This window comes from Chaetodon auriga, chromosome 22 (assembly GCF_051107435.1).
Source record: "Chaetodon auriga isolate fChaAug3 chromosome 22, fChaAug3.hap1, whole genome shotgun sequence".
Classification (NCBI taxonomy): domain Eukaryota; kingdom Metazoa; phylum Chordata; class Actinopteri; order Chaetodontiformes; family Chaetodontidae; genus Chaetodon; species Chaetodon auriga.
This window is the reverse complement of record NC_135095.1, coordinates 5,623,712-5,641,183: the sequence shown is the minus strand read 5'-3', so window position 1 is coordinate 5,641,183 and position 17,472 is coordinate 5,623,712. Positions and strand designations below refer to the sequence as shown.

At 43.1% G+C, this 17,472-nt stretch overlaps 1 protein-coding gene across 2 annotated transcripts in view; it reads left to right on the top strand.

The window, feature by feature from the left end:
• LOC143314806 (uncharacterized) overlaps positions 1 to 17,472 on the top strand; it is a 29,295-nt gene that overhangs the window by 1,023 nt on the left and 10,800 nt on the right. The window contains exon 2 of one of the 2 annotated variants that reach the window (XM_076722007.1): positions 11,400 to 11,976. In XM_076722007.1, coding sequence (XP_076578122.1) covers positions 11,712 to 11,976 — 265 coding nt within the window. In that variant the 5' untranslated portion in view covers positions 11,400 to 11,711. Of the gene's footprint in view, positions 1 to 11,252; positions 11,977 to 17,472 lie in introns of those variants that run through there. The other variant, XM_076722008.1, reaches the window with a different exon arrangement.

The following is a 17,472-nucleotide window of genomic DNA, read 5'->3' as shown; positions in this document are numbered from 1 at the left end:
ACACTTTCACTGGACCGCACAGAGGAAATGCAGTCCTGTACGTTTTCAGTGTAATTTGTTTGTTTCCTTTAATTCATCTAAGAATACATTTGATTTACAAAACTGAGAGTCAATGTCACTTTTCCCATTAGTAAGAGATGACAGAATTAGACCAGTTTACATGTTTAGACTCATTTGGCAAGAAATGACTCACACATGAGTCATTCCATGTTGTGCGACAAGACTTCAGATATAACACACAATTAAGACTTACTTCATTTATGGTTGACTTCAACTACTGTTGAATGAGGAAAACAAACACTTTCTGAACTGCCTCCTTTTTGTGTTTGTAAGAAACAAATCTGCCCTGGAATGAAAACTGGTTGATATCACTGGGTACTTGTTTCATTTAAACTAAGTGGATTATATTTTTTTCTTTGTTGTTTATCTACAGTCGCAGGTTTATTAGACTTCATTTCAGCATCACGTGCTGTTCGGTCTGGTGCAGTTTGCATGCCTGTCTGCATGTGGGGGCAGTATTAGATGTTGCGAGGTCATGATTATTGGGATTTTGGGGAACCAAAAAAGTTGGGATACTGCGCCAAACATAAATAAAACAGAACATGATAGCTTGACAATGACATTTGATACTCAATTTAAAACAGTACAAAGACAACATATTTAATGTTTTACCTCCTGAGCTTCATTAAGACTTGGAAAGTTGTGGAATGCTCTAAGAACACCTGAATCTGATCACTAAGTGTAGCTCACATATTTCCTCACCATCCAGGTTTGAACCAGTTTATGAAACGTAAAGTGTCATGCCAGGAGCAGACCTCAGTCATACGTTACAAAACACCTTGCACACATCAAGTGTTACATGAAAGCGGTGCATTTAAGACCATGTGCGGGGTCCTCATATGACAAAACGTACTGTAAGCAGCACTGAAACTCACCAAACAACCAAAGTGTTTTTCCTCCATTGTGTAATGAGGATTAAAACTTAGCTTCTCACCCAGCAAACCAAAACCGTGGCTGCCTGGCAAAAGCAAGGAGACGATTCAAGAGCTTATCCACTCAACGTAGGGTCATGTGTGAAAACGGAGAAGAAGAAGTGACTTTTATTCCAATTGTAATGAGGAGGGAATGAAGGAAATGTACGAATTATTTCAGAAATATTGTTTAAATCTAAGGCTTCTGACTGGTGGGAATAGAGCGGAGCTACACAAAGTTTGCTTTTGTGTGTGTGTGTGAGTGTGTGTGTGTGTGTGTGTGTGTGTGTGCGCGTGCGTGCATTTGTGTGTGTTTGTCTCCTCTCCTCACCTCTGTGCTTACATAACCCAAATCACTCTTGGCTAATTCTCACTAAACCTCTTTTAGTCTTAAACTGTGTGAAAATTTGTCAATGGCTTCACACCAGTCAAGCGGAGCTCACCAGTGTGTGTGCATGTGTGTGTGACAGTGACATTGTTACTCAGTCTCATTATCAGTCACAGATACATGGAGGGTTAGTGACAAAATGTACCATCTAAGTTCAATGTAAGTGTTCAGTTAAGTGCTCCTGTATTAATCTGTTTCACGCAGTAACAGTATTCATCAAACTGTGGGTGACATCTCTGGACTGACAGCTGCCCGCAGAGCCTCTCAGCTGGTGCAGTTAGTTGAAGCTGGCCTGTCTGTGTTTGTCCTTCTGCTCCACCCTCTGCTTTTGATTGGATTAGAGTCAGGCTGCGGTGCAGTCTGCAGGCTTACAGCTGCTGCCAGGTATTCATGAGACCGTTTTGCTGGGATTTTCAGAAACGTGAAGGTCATGAGTACAAATTGCCCGAGACTCCAACTACAGCTAACAAAGACAAACATTTCTTTAATTATATCTATCCTAAGTTATGGCCTCAATGCTGCTTCGACAGGTCTCCACACTGTAAGAAATATTAATAGATTAACCTTCATTTTAAAGAAAACGACAGCCTTAGAGCTTCTATAATCAATATTTTTATAAAAACAATGTACAAAATGCCCATCAAAGTGACAGTTGATGAAAGCAGATATACAAGTCTTACAGATACTAAATGTTCATATAAAAAGAGGCTGACACACAGAAGAAAACCTGGGGAGAAATCTATCAATTTACATCAGTCCCCCAACTCAACAGTTCTAGCTCCGCAGAGCATTTTCACATCTTTCAGATCCATTCACTCTACCTGCTCTCATCATCAGCTGAATTTAGTGAAAAAGCTCTGATAAACTCACTACACACCACCTGCTCAGCACCAAGTGAGCAACTGATAATACGTCAACTTTGTGTTAACTGCTTATTTCTGCTGCCCCCTACTGGCCAAAAGACTTACATTTAGTCCTTCTGGGTGCTGAAGTGAGTCGTGAATGGATTAATTGAAGTACAGAGAAGAGAGAGCAGAGAAGATCCTTACACCAGTGCAAGTGACACTAAAGAGGATGGAGGAATATTAGGGACTAACGGAACAAAGTCTCTAAAAAGCCACAATGCTTTTTCACAATAACCATTTTTTCATCCCATCTCAGCAGTTTTTGCATCTCATCTAATCATCCTCAAATCTTACTGATTAGAATTTCTTATAATATGTTCCATGACCGTTAATCCAACCCCCTACAGTTCATCTGCAGTTAACATGTAACAGTAAGAGGGTATCTGTTGAGCCCGAGGCGGAGCTGTCCAGTCTGCTGTGGTGCTGAATGCTGTTCATGAGCCCCACCTTGTTTTGCTTTTGCCTCCATGGTGACATGACACGCTCATATTTTTAGAAAGGGGGTTTTGTAAAGGAACACAAACGTTTTTTTTAAGTGAGAACGGCTCAATTTGTGTGACCGAAGATGGTTTTGGGGCAGTGCGGGGAGCAGTGAGAAACTCAAACTGCAATGGCAACAAAAATCCACTAGATGGTGCTGTGTACTTCCCCAGTGCGTATGATACGTTACTGCTCGGTGTTTCATATCCGAACTGAACACACTTGAGTTCATGACCGCAACCGTCTGCAGTTAAACACCAACAGTGTGCATCATGAAGGAGAGCAGACACAGAACATACCTTAAAAGTAAAAAAAACCTGCCGGCCGCCACATTGATCACTGCTGATCATTTCATTTGGGCCACCAGCGGATTCTTTCTACCCATGTTTTCTCTCATGCTTTTTTTTTCCTTTTAACATTTTATTAAAAACTTCATTGTCATGTTCTTTTTTTTCCATTCATTTTTTTTAGCACTCTGCTGGCCGTCTTTGGTGCTGCTGATGGAAAAGGGGAGGCGGTTTCCCTCTGGATTAGAGCTTAGTGAAAGACCTGTAATGTAAATAGAAAATGTACTGCCAGATTGCAGCGAACTCTGACCTCAGATTAGGAATCACATCCAATACGCATGAGACGCACACACACACACACACACACACACACACACACACACACACACACACACACACACACACACAAGCTTCAGATTGGGAACCAAATCTAAATCCATATGAGTCTGTTTTTCACCAGCTCCGCAGCCCTTTCAATCTTTTAACCTTCATCCCTCACAGATGTAAAATCAAATCTGATTTTGTATGTATTCCAAATGTTTCTTTTTTGAAATACTGAAATTTCACTTGTTTAATTTTTACCAATTTATGCTTTGTAAATCCACATCCTCCCTTAGTTTCAACATATAAAGTGGTTGATATGCACCATGTCACGTCACCATGCCGTTGCCTTCTCATTGACCTTTTGCACAATCCTGACTAATCACTGCCTGACTACATTAGTTATTGACTCTTACTGCAGCCAGGTCCCGCAGCGTACACCAATTGGACGATCAGACAAGCTACAGGGGGTCCCAAAGTCTCCTCACACAGTGTCACTACACGCTTATCTCTCTGACTGCTTATTTCTAATCTGCCAATGCTGCTCGTCTCCCAAATTAACGTCGAAGCTGCAGGGAGTCACCCAAAGCTCGGATCTCCACTTAAATCCTTAGAGTACAGATTTACAAGTAGTTCAGTGTTTCAGTCTTGAGAGCTGAGCGGTAATCTGCACGTGTGGGAACCAGAGAGCAGTGGAAATGGAAGCAGAAACTTTCCTTTCCCTTCCTGTTTCATCATGTCTCACCAGCCTTACACTCCTCTGTTCAGCTGCTGCGATGGCCCAGTTTCCTCACACAGATCAATAACTTCATCTTATCTCGTCTTTCATACTTAACCTCAGTGATGGAAGAGCTACACCTCAAGACAATGAACCAGTGTGAGTGTTTTTTTCCTTAAGAATGTGTCATTGTTCTACAAATAAACATATACATAACTACCTGTAAGGGACATGACTCTCAGCAACACGCCAGCAAAATGCCTCTAGAGGATACTTCAAGGACACTCTAGCAGTGGTTTCTCGTGAAGGATTACTCACCAGCTGCTTCAAGGATTTGAACCAGCCGCCTTCCAGTCGTGACCCCGGCCCTTCAAATCCCCTTCCTCTTGTTTGACCCCTGCTTCGCATCTCTGGGGCCAGACGTGCTTTGTCGCAGCAGGAATCAGAGTCCCAAAACTCAGAGAAAAACACTTAAAAGCAGGAGAAACATGAATCCAATCAGCGAAGATCCTTCAATCTACAGTCCCCCACTGTGCTGCAGTAAGACTCAGAGTTTTATGCAATGAAGATGTACTGAAAGTAATGAGTCGACTGAGTTTGGGAGCAGACAGGTCCGGAGAAGAAAGAGGCATGGGCCCAGCTGGAAGTGAGCAAAAGATTCTCACTAAAAATAAAACATCAAGCCTGGAATGTGAAATCAGTCATGATGGTGTGCTTGGAAAGAAAGAAAGAAAAAAAAAACATCTTTATTTTGTAATACCTGAAAATTCTTTAAAAGCAAAAGATGACTTGAACTATGTCTAATCATGCTAAAATGACTAAATTGCTAACTTTAGATCCCACTGGTTGATTAATGTATGATTTAAGTGTTTATTAATAAGTGATTTGGACATTTTTCCTGACTCTGAAGCCGTCAGTGAGACATCTGTCGAGGATCGTGTAGCTACAACAGCTGGCTCCTAATCTTACCGTCACAAAATTAATTGAACCCACTGGATGTAGCAGCTCTGTCATGGCATGTGAACACAAGCAACAAAGGAAGGAGGCAAACACAGACAAGAGCTGCGTTCAGTGATTTCATGGTGAAGTTGTGCATGCAGGTAATGGTCTAAACCAGGAGAGCAGTCCAAGGATCAGACAGAAGGTCAAGGAGGCAGGCAGGTTAGCGGTGGAAGGGTTCAAGGAAACAAGAGTCTGAGGGCGTCTGATGGTTGGAAGGAGAATGGCATGAGTGTGCTGAAGAGAGAGGCGACTGAAGATAGGGACAGAGTAGAAGAAAGAGCAGAAACAGGACTGAGTGACCGCTGTGAGAAGCTCCAAGGACGCTTACTGGTTAGTTGTTGAATCATGCTCTTTTTGACGGGCCATGTCATAAACCTGTCAAACGTATAAGAGCTGGCACCTGCAGAACAAACCCTGTGAAAACAACACTGACACATTGGACACAGAGCAACGTAAGCATCCGCCTGGAGGACTTTCTGTCCACCCAGTGAATAAAAGTCCAATGTTCCCCCTGCTTTTAGCTCTGTTTGAGAGGAATATGTGGCCTTTCTGCTGCTAAATGCTCCACAATGTTCACCGGCTAGTTGCTAACTGTGTGAAGGTAAAACAGTAAATTTACAGGCTATAAAATCACAACAATGAGCTGGAAGATGCTAAAACACTCTGCATGTTTCACATCACCTATGGTCAGTTTATCCCCCTGTTAACATAAATATATTGATTAGAGCAGCTTTAAGCTTGAAGGCATGGAAATGAAGGCCCAAACCTGCAAATTAGAGTTAGCTGACAGCAAACAGAAAAGATGTTCAGACTTAAAGCTTTAATATGTCAAACTTTAGTAAAGTATCGTCGGTGCGTCAGTGGAATACACAGAGGTTTCTGGACGCTGCAGAGAATCCTGTTCCAAACCGCGGCCCAATCAGAGATGCTTTTGGCTCCGCGCGGCCTCGTTATCCCCTGATTCCTCACGTGAACGTCTCCAGATCTCCATCATTTGAGCAGCTGCCACAGATTTCTTGAACCCCAGTGAGAAGGCCTGCCTTGTCCTTCGTTAACCTCTCGTTAGAGGAAAGCCCCTCTGTCCCGTGTGACCCTGCACTTCCATACTTAGCACTGATTATTGGCTTTATGCACTGCTGTGCTCCACACACGCAATAAACAAACACGTACACATACATCAATAAACCGTGTCCAGAATAGGGACACACTGACAAAATACGAGCCATGAGAATATGCATGGGTGCACATTCACAAATACACAATGTGTGCATGTGTACCTGTGTGATTGAACATACAGAGAGACAGAAATGCAAACCGAGGGTGGCCTGAGTCAAGACTGAGCTAAAGTGCATGTGTGCGCGTGAGTGCACCTGCATGTGTGCATCGGTACGCTGTGTTTTGGAATTATGTAACAGTATTTAATGTGCTCTAAGATGTCGAATTAAGGGATTAGGTTGATAGTGACAGAGCTGCAGATTGACAGTCTGAGTGTGTGTGTGTGTGTGTGTGTGTGTGTGTGTGTGTGTGTGTGTGTGTGTGTTTATGTGAACAGAGACAGATACTGAGCCTGTGTTTCTGTCTGGCTGATAAGCTCTGAAGCGAGCGCTGTCTGTCTTTTCATGCAGTGAAAGCTGCATGTTTTTCCAGACATCAGAACCTTCCATCAGGATCATTTGAACTTTTTCGGGACTGCGGTGTACAAAATTAGCTCTTAATTGCTCTCATGCCTATCAGACCTCACCTTAATTCTAAAAGGAGAAGAAGGTGTTTTCATCTGCATGGTCTCCAGAGTGTCAGAAGCAGGCTATCGATGAGAGCTGTGCCCGTACACCAAAAAAGGTGGTTTCAGGTGTCAGGTTTTAATTGATGCTGGGAAATGCTCTCAATGGACAGGAAGTTGAATCTGAAACGTTGGAGTTCCTCTGTCATCATATATTCTGTCCTATGCACATGCTGAATTTTATCTTGGAGAGACTTCTTTGTGAGATAATCAATAAAAAAAACCCTTCAGTTTCACATTGACAAAGAATGGAGAGTGACGCGTGCGAATGCGAGTTTCATCCCTCTCATCCATATCTGCCTGGCTGCTTCCTTAATCCTCATAATCCTTCTCCCAAGTGCTATCCACTCAAACTCCACTGTCGGTAGCACACAGCCCTGCAAGCAAACACTGTTGTCCTAAAAGTGTGAACATGCGCCGGACATCCGTCAGCACCGCTCGCTTCCTGCTTCGCCCTCCCATGTCTGACTTTCACCCTTTCAACCCTCCAGCCATCAGCTCTCTTCTGTGCCCTCTTCCTGCTTCGTGCCATGAAGCGACTCATCAGATTAACACGATAATTCAATGTAAAATGCAGAGCAGATGTTGATAGTCTGCTCAGTAACAGCCTCATTTGTTTGCACTAGTTATACATATAGTACGTTTCATAATTAATGTGGTGATGATTTATTCATGGGAAAAAATGCTGCAAGTAGCATATTAAGAACACTATATATTATTGATGGTTAATTTTCACACAAACCTTATAGTCAATACTGGTAATTGCCCTCTGATCAAACTGTGCTTCAGTGCTTGAGATAATAAAACAGACAATTACAACAATACATGTTGAAAACACAATTCACAAAAGAGTATTAATACAAGTACTGAACATCAATAGAGGCTGCATTGTGATTAATTTCCCTTTATTCTGGCACTTTTCCTCAGTATTGCATTATACCACATTCTTGCTGAGCAATAGTCTAATCAAATGTATGGAAAAAGCCCATGATGAGCGCATAAAGAGGGTTGGGGTCTCCAACTGGCTCAGCTCATACTGTATATACAATACAAATAGGTTTGTTATGTGGGAAATCTAATGAGCTGTGCGTCATTGAGCCACAGCATCGTCTTCATAGATGCAGCAAGGAGCATCCTCGTGAGCTTCTACATAATATATACATCTGTGCTGCTGAGGCAGTGAATGTCGCAATACATGAAATTCATTTCAGAAAGGAAAAACATGGAATATCACTCAGAGCAGAGCAGGAGTCACCCATGTTTTATGGGACCAATCAGGGGTTTGTTTGTTTTTTTTTTCAGCTCATGAATTGAATCTGGGAAGTGACAAATAAAGCGGATGAAAAGGGTTCAGCGTTATGCAGTTTTTAATAATTATCCTGTAACCTATGTATAAAAACTTTACATTTCCAAATAATACGGCTGAGGGCCAATATATGGATTTCTCCTTCGTCTTCCTTCACCCGGTCTAACAACTTGGGTGAGGGAGGTGCGGGTGAAAACAAGCAAGTGCATTAACAAACAACTGCCTTCACACACATCCAGCAGACACAGAGCAGCTTCAGCATTTACAGTACATGACAGGGGTCCACAGCTCGTCATCTACATGTTCCACTTTCTTCATGAGCTAGTTGCTAACTTTGTCTGCTGTCCGGTGTGATCAGGTAGCATACAAAGGGTTTATAACAGCTTTTTCAATGAGAACATTTGCCTGAACGAGTTTGATGACAGTGGAGCTGCATGCTGGAAAACCAAACTCAAACCAAAAGGCCTTGTGGAGCAGAGGGAAACCGCAGAGTTGGCTGTGTGTGTTTATCACTATGAGGGAACTCTTTCGAGTTACACATAAAATATTGATAAGCTTTAAAATAAATGTTCGAAATTCTTCTACCCAGATATCATAATAGTGGGTGTTAAAAGAGGTCTTAGTCATCACTGTGTTGTATTTTGCTCAAACATTTCAAGTTCCCACGTCCTGTGTGTTCAGACCTTCCCCTGCCACAATTAAAACCGGACACCTGAAAGCACCTTGTCTGTTCAAACACCATTTTCTGATTTATACTGATAGGATGGGTATTTTTTACCATAAAAACCCTGCCTAGAGCAGCTATAATTTGATGGCTTAAAATAAAATCTTGGATCCATCCTTTCAGGCCTTTCCTGTGTCCACTTTGGCAAAGCCGTGGTTGTAAATAATGTAGTTTGCAGCAGCAGAGCCCACCGCGTCCCCATTTCCTGGCCGAACATTTGATAGAGGGCAGCTTTCTCAGGCTAAAAGCGCTGGATCTCACTTCATCTGTCTTTCTCTTCCAATCTCTTGCGGTCTTCTCCTCTCTCTGATTGTTTTCCGACCACACTTGTCATCGCTCACTCTGCCTGCTCCTCTCTCACTCTTTAAACGCTCTCCACCTCTCTGTCTTTTCTTTTTATCTCTCGATCTTTTTCCTATTTTTGGTCCCAGATGCATCAATTATTCATGTCTTTGCATGGACTTTCTGACTAGAGAGCTATCAACAAGAGCTAACAGGGTCATCATATCACACCTGAGTGTCCGCCTATGACACATACAGTCCCACATGAGGACACATGCACATGCACGCACTCCCCTGCCTACACGGGAAGGTAGGCAGGTACTGAAGTCACGTTTTTCAGCACAAGGATGCAAATGAAAGATGTTCAAAAATAGTCATGTTGAACTTATTGAGCACCACTGTTTCATTGAACTCTTCTACTTCTCCACCTGAATTGCATTAAATTTTGTATAAGCCATGGTGTCAACCACATGACCTTGGCGCCACAAGGCCGTGGTGCTCTCTATATCAGCTCATATTCAGGCACTGTAAAAGAGTCAGGACAAAATTGTATGATAATGGTGACACACTGCAAGAAAACATTGTGTGATCTGAGAAGTGTGTGTAGGAAAGCAAAGTACTTGCGAACAGCGATAACAGCAAAGGAGCACTGCGAACAGTCTGACATTAGCCCATAAGGTCAGCCTTGCAGAGTGAGTTGAGCTTTTGCTACAAGGCTTTAGTGTGGAAGAGATTCACTGAGAATAAGCTATGCCCTGCAACTGGAAGCTGAGCTCACTCACCAGATCGAAATGAACGGAGTAGAACTCGCAGGTGAGCTCATTTTGCCTGGATACAAAAATGATGTGAGGTTAGATCTGTTATATGAAGTGCCTGATATGATTATTGCCCTTGGTGATTGGTCCAATGCTGAGATGTTGCATCATGTGTTCAACATAGCTTACAGCGTTGCAGCATTGCTGTGCTGTAACCTCCTAACACAAAACTATCAGTTCTGCTTCAGTTTTCAGTCCACGTTGCAACCAATCGTACTCTCTGTTCAAACTGTATACTATGCTTTCCTCGAAGAAGCACTGACTTGAGATGTCGCCCATCCTATGTTGGGCCATCAGCTAACTTCGGCCATTTTCACACCAATAGTTTGTTCTAGTCAGAATCATTTGGGTTGGTGAACTTGGTGTGTTTTCCCATTGGTTTGGTTTCTTTTCACACAGAGAAAAATACAGAGAAGAAGAAGAAGTGGGTCCTGATGAAGATCCACTGGCCAAATATGATATTGCGCTAGCCCAGGTCCAACCTTGATTAATTCGCCAGCTAGTTGCTAGCAGCTGTTACATTCGCTCATCCACATCCCTCTACGCAAAGCACACCTGGCTGCAGAGTAGCCTAGTAGTTGGATCGGAGTGAGGTTGGATCATATTCCCACCACAAACAAGCCACTCCAGAGGTCCTTCGGGACCAGAGTTTCATTTACAGCTTTCACACCAGCCCAGACAAACCGCACTAACAGTGCAAACACATCAGGGTTAATTCTCAAACAGGTTCAGGTGTAAACGCTCCCTTGGTGATTGTTTCGTCACCTGAGTGTATCAGTCTATCTGCTGCTCAGTGTACCGCACTGCCTCTGCTACAGTACACTGGGTTTTTCGCTGGAGGTGCTTGTGTCTTATGTTGCAGCCACACACTGATGTTATTTTTTTGTGTTCTGTTTCCTCTCCTGCTTGTTACTGTGTTGAACTGAAGGTCAAAAGCTAACCTGCAGTTTGTGATCTATCCAAAAGCAAGTGCTGATCACTGTAAGTGGTTTTCCAGTAAAAGTAAAAGAGAAACCTTCAGCTATGTATACAGTCGATACACTGAAAAAACTGCAGAGTGAGAGGGCAAAGCGGTGAGAGGGGCAGAGCTGCAACCAGGAATATCAGGACTTAAGGCTGCATGAGTTACAGCTCAGCACAGCTCAGCGAATGAGTTACTGTTATGCAAGAGCTCAGTCCAGCCCAGCTGGAGATCAGAGAGAGAGGGGGAGAGAGAGAGAGAGAGAGAGAGAGAGAGAGAGCAGTGTGAGCACGAGTGAACGAGCTGAGGGACAGAGAGGAGAGGGCTGGAGAGGAAACAGCAGCAAGTGAGCCGAGAGCAAGCAGATTACAGCTGGATCTACCACATATACACACACATGCGTACATGAGCACACACACTCCCTCACTTCCCCTCTTTCTCTGTCGTACCTCCTCGCAGCTCGGCAGCATCATGAGCAGAAACACAGAGGGGGTTTTCCTCTCTCCACCCAGGGAGTGAAGAGAGAAGAAGAAGAAGAGGAGGACAGACGAGAAGAAAAAATAAGAGGACTAAGAAGGAAGTAAGAGAAGAGGAGGGAAGTGGAGAGGAGGGGGAGAGCAGAGGAGGAAGACAGAAAAGAAGGAAAGGGAAGCGTCAAACTTTCCTCCAAGGACTCCTTCCACCTCATACTGGTCCAATCAGAGAGCCTAACCATGAGGCTGTGACTCTTCTTTCCACTCACAGAGTTCTTCTTCATCGCTGCCTGACCTCATGTCTCCAGAAGTGGGACACACTCAAAGCACAGGCACCCGCCTCTGGATGCTGCTGTGCCCCCTGCTCTGTGCTCTGGTCCTGGCCAGAGGCTCCACGCTGAGCCCGGAGGACTTGCAGAGCACCGCTGCCACGTCGCTGCCGGAGAACTGGACCGGCACGGCGATCCAGCTGCAGCCAGACCTGCAGACTGAAGCCCAGACACAGGCGGAAACACAGACTCTGACAGACACGCCGACTCAGAGCACCACCAGCAACTACACAGGTGAGTCCGTCGGTCACTCACCTTTGATTCCCGTCAGTGTGAGGTTTAGTGATGCTTCAAAGGAAGAGTTTGGACCCAACTCTTTCTTTGAAGCACCTCATGTCAAATTGAAAAACAGTGACATAAATTCATTGGTTTCAACTTCTCAAATGTGAATATTCTAAGTTTTCTCAGTCGTCTGTGATTGTAAGCTGAATCTCTGGATTTTGGACTGTTGTTTGGACCAGAAAGCTTTTCTTTGGAAATTCTGGCAAAATTGCCAATGCAAGAGTTCACATCATGGTCACAGACTACACTTTGATTGCCAGTACCAAAACTTTTAATTCCATAGCATCTAGATTTAGATATATAAATATAAATATAGCTATGGTTAACTGTGTAAAACCAGCAGCTGTCTTGTTATCTGAGCGATGGCAGTAAAACCGACAGAAATTGGGATGTATGGAAATCCGGAATTAATCCAAAGAAGACCTGCAAAGTTCTTGAAACTGTAAACTGCTGTATTGAAGCCTGTTTCTCAACTGATGTGTGTTTCTCATTACCTTAATCTGAACCTGAACTTGGCTTAAACCCCAAGTATCCTCTGTGATACTACTAACTGAGCCTCGCCATAATCCTAACCACAGGAAGCAGTGTGTATACAGGTATATACAGTACATACTGTGCTGCCAATACTTAAACAAAAAAACATGACATTTTATCCAAAAACAAGTCTACAAAAGTAGCTTTTTTCATGGACTGGTTGGAAGCTGCTTTGCAGTTTTTTGCTTGAGCTCTCATCCAAGAGGAGACTTACTTGCTCTGAGAAACCTCCACTCTGTTTTTTTTTTTTTTTTATCCACATGCCGTGAAAAAGTATTCTCAAAACTAGAAAAGACTTGTTGATCTACCTCTGGAAACTTATCGAGTTTTAAGTGGCCAAGTAAACATGTCCTGCAATGTGTGTGTGCGTGTGTGTGTTTATCTGTGAGTCCGCACTGGCTCTGTTTTGCTTTTTGATCAATGGTAAATCTGCATGTGAGTGTGGTTGTAGTTTCACATGCATGTGCAGGTTTGTCAGTGTGAGTGCATGCATGTGCGCATGTATGTGTAGGGGTATGTGTATGTAGTGTGTGTGTTCTCTATGAGAGTGGGAACATTTTTGGAAGAGCTCGTCGGAGGGACTGTATTCTTATGTATTATGTCCACATATCACGCATTTATACAAGCACAGAAGCAAAAGCCTGAGTGTCACTACATGTGTGATTCTTTTTCTGTGCTCTTGTCTGCAATTACAGAAGTGTGACCGCATACAAGCAAATGAGCACTTTTAGCCTGTTTTTGTGTGGCTGCATGCGCGTGTGTGTGTGTGTGTGAGGCGGCAGGTGATGCAGTTAAAGACAGTTCGTTATGTCCAGGCTGGAGCAGCTCAGCCTGAAGAGAAAACTGCAGCGCCGCTCGCATGACTTCATCTCCACTGGAGCATGAGCTGCCTTTCTCTTCTCCTCCACTCGCTCTGTCCATTCCCTCTCTCTCTCTCTCTCTCTCTCTCTGTCTATATGTCTCTCTCCTGTTTATTTTCTGCAGCCTCTCTCTCATTTGTGTCTCTCCTTTTGTTTTTTCTCCCTTTGCCACTTTGTTCCTCTCTCCTTGTTTTTCCATTTTTTTATTCCCTCTGAGGGTCCTTCACTTCTTTCCTCTTTTGTTTCCTTTCACTCTCTCTCTCTCTCCTTCTCTCTTTCATTTTCCACCATTTATTCTTATGTCCCTCGCCCGCCCCTTCTTCTCACTCACGTGTATGCATAAATAGCCGACTGCCGATGACAAAATGCAAACCTCACGTGCCTAATACACTCAGAATACACACATACGCACACACACACAGGCATTGGAAATGGACACACTCGGCCCAAACTACACCAATCTTCTTAAGGGTTTAGAGAATAAACAACACAGTTGCTCGTTTCATAACGGCAGCTCTGTCTGACAGAGCAGGAATAAGCACTTTATACTTTAATAACACACACACACACACACACACACACATATGCACACAAAAGCGCACACAGGTGATCAGCTGGCCTGCCACATCGCACCACATGCACGAATTACGTCACACCCGAGCTTTTATGTGAGAGAGCTTCCAAAAACCGTAAATCCTGGAGGTGTGATTAATATCAATGTGTGTGAGTGAGTGTGCGTGTGTGTGTATGACAGTATAAACCACTTATTCCCTCTAGCATTAACAGATAAAAGGCCCTCGTTTTGTTTACTGTTTCGCACCATAGCCTATTTGACTCTTTCCTGCAGGTCTGGATTACAGCAGCAATACTGTTTGGACATTTAAGCCATTTTACTTTGAGCTTTTCGAGCATAAAACCGGCCTCAGTTGTCATTTATTGGACAAAAAATAAATCCAGTTAAATATAGAAGGCTTTTGTACCATCACACTCACAAAGAGGACAGGAAGATAAAGCTGGAAGAGGTTTTTAATAGCAGTTTTTTTCTAGTCTAGGTCTATTAGATGAACCCAAACACAGCTTCATCGCACCACCCACTACGTTCCAAATGTGCTAATTTGAAATGATTTGAATTACACTAGAAGTCTAATTTAACACTGTTACGTATCTAAAAGTAGATTTTGTTAGAGCACTTTATTTATACTCTGTTGGATTGCCAGTGTTTGGGTTGTTTCAGTTCAGTTTGCATGCATGCTAGCCTGCTGGTGCAAAAGTGAGACATTTGAACCACTTCACCATTACCTTTCAACCATTTTTACCTTTTAGCTGCTGGTTAAGCTCCATTTCTGTTAGGTATTTCAGCCATGAATCGATTGGCTGACATTAACCAAACAAACAGTTTGGTTAATTTCCACATAAGTGAAAACATGCAGTGTCCATGGGTCCAGCCGTATATTTCACTGCGCTGTAGCGATACTTTGCTGATTGCATGTTGGGTATGTATTAATGTAGAGAGCGGACAGCACAAAATGTGTAAAACCTCAAAAAGGCCACATCTACTGTTGTTTAAACCAATACCTGAATCCGTTTTTTGGATTCATTCATTGAAGTTTGCAAAGCTTGTATATCACAGAGAGGTCAGAGGTCAACTGGAAGTGATATATTCGACAGGGGAAACACAATCTGAAAGTCTTCTCATTCCCTACATCTGCTTACCGAGTCTGCTTTTAAAATCAATAATACTGGTGGTGCAGGTTTAGCGTACAGAGCCTTGGAGCGCTGGATCAAACCGGAGCTTTCAGGCTCCATCAATACAGGCCGTGACTCATTATTCAGCTCATCCAGGAATCCTTGCTGCTGGCTCTTCCTGGAAATAAATCGATCAGAGTCCTGCTATTGATTAAGTCATCCTCAGGTACTCCACCTTTCACGTTAGACTGCATTTACATACTTGTAACCTGTGTTTTGATCGCCTCTGAAACTCCAGTTTTGTGTTATGCTCATGTAACTGTATCACCACACAACCGGATATAGTGACCCATTGTGATCTCACATTGGTGTAGTATGTCTTGCTCTGCCATATCTTACATTATGCAAAGCTTTCATGCAGCATGCACTACAATACATTCATAACCAAAGTACGCTTCTCATGGAAACATGAATGTCTGTACAGAATTTCACTGCAATTCACCCAATAGTTGTTGAAACATTTATTCAAAAACCGTAAATGTTAACCTCATGGTAGCAGTAGATGAATAGTCGGGGGCTGCCAAAGTCATTAGGATTTATCATCTGGGGCGCATTAATCCATCCAGTAGTTGTCAAGTCATTTCAGCCTGGTCCAAAGCGGTGGACTGACCAGTGCCATCCCTAGAGCCAACTCACACAGCTAAGAACTCGGAGTTATTTAAAATAATAGACAATAGAAGCAAAAAAATAACAACTTGATGCAACAAGCCCGCAAGTGATATCTCTTGAGGTCCAATTTTACGAAATGTATGAAAGCAGGAACAAGAAGTAAATGAGGCAGGTGCAGGGAGGCAACAAATGAACTCTTGTTGTGTATTGAACATCACAGACTAATGAACAAAGTAAGGTCAGAATGAGCAATGGAGAAAAATCTGTGTTATTAAAAATGTGCTGTTGTCTGCCATTTTTTGCCAGATTTTTTTCACCTAAAATCAGAGTCAGACTAGCTGGTTGCAGACGGAGTTGGTGGTGAGAATGAGAAGCTGCAGCGGTGTAGTTGACTTCCCATCAGGAGGATCTGGCCGCTGATGAGCAGCGCTTATTTCAGCCTTAGAAAAGCAGTAAGCCTTAACATTAACACGGTAACACAACCTATTAACCTCAACAGAGTGTGTGAGAGTTAATGTTAGTGTTAATCCCGCATTGATGCCTATATCAGTTACTTAGCAGGTAGTCTGGCTCTTAATCTGGCCAAGCAGGGGTTGACAGTCAATCCTTACCGTCTGTGCTATTATTTTCTCTGTGATGACATTCTGTCTTTAGCCTTTCTGTCCAAAAATGCTCACTATACAGACTTTATGCAGAGGTCTCTGAGATAGTCCCTTGGTGTCTGAAGGTACAAGCTCTACTTGTCTCTTATATTCCAACCAAAAGGAAGCACAGGAGAATTATGGTGAGTAACTAAAACCTCAGAGACCACAACCAAGACCTTGGAGCTCCAAGCGACAAAAATTTTGAAAAGAATCCATTTTCCTGAACAAAAACAAACACAAATGTTCAGTTTTAGATGCAGCACCTACCACACGATGACAATAAGCTGCTTATTAAGTGTCTTTAAATACGATCGTCGGCTAAATACCCCCAATGTAAATGTGAAATGTTACAATGCCTTTAATCTGATTAACTGACGGGCAAAGCCAATTACCTTTGTCTATTCCAGGCTATTTCTAGCGCAAGAAATCCTGTTAATGACACGCTAAACACCCAGGAATACAGATGCACACACTTACCGGTGGCAGGGAGAGTCCTGTGTATTCTGAAGCCAATTACTTCTGTCTATTTGAGGTTTTTTTTTTTTTTTTTTGCGATTGTAGTGGGAGCCATACTAGAAATCTGCCTTCGCTTCACTTGTGCTGCAAAACAATTTGATCCTGTTCTCATATACAAAAGAGCCAGATTAGTATCTTGTAAGACTTTTGAATTATAATCGTCTTAATTCTCAAAGGTTTCTTTTGGGAAAGCAGCAGCACCTTCGCAAACAACTTAAGCACAGGCGGGATGTAGACGTCTGCAAACACACACATGACCCATAAGAGGAACTTCTCTGGGGGCACATACTGTACATGTACAGTCAAGAGCACGCACATACGTATACGCACTCTCAGTGCCAGGGGTATTTCTGTCATCGACACACGCTATCGTCACTCCTGAGCCCTACTGGCTTCAGACAAAGAGTTCTTTCTGTCTTCTTGCCTGTCAATCCAATATGGCTGCTGGCAGTGGCTCAACTTCATTATTACCTTCCCACGGCTTAAAACTAGCACCGCTTACTGAACAAAGTCCCTGCCTGAAATGAGCCTTCCCTCTC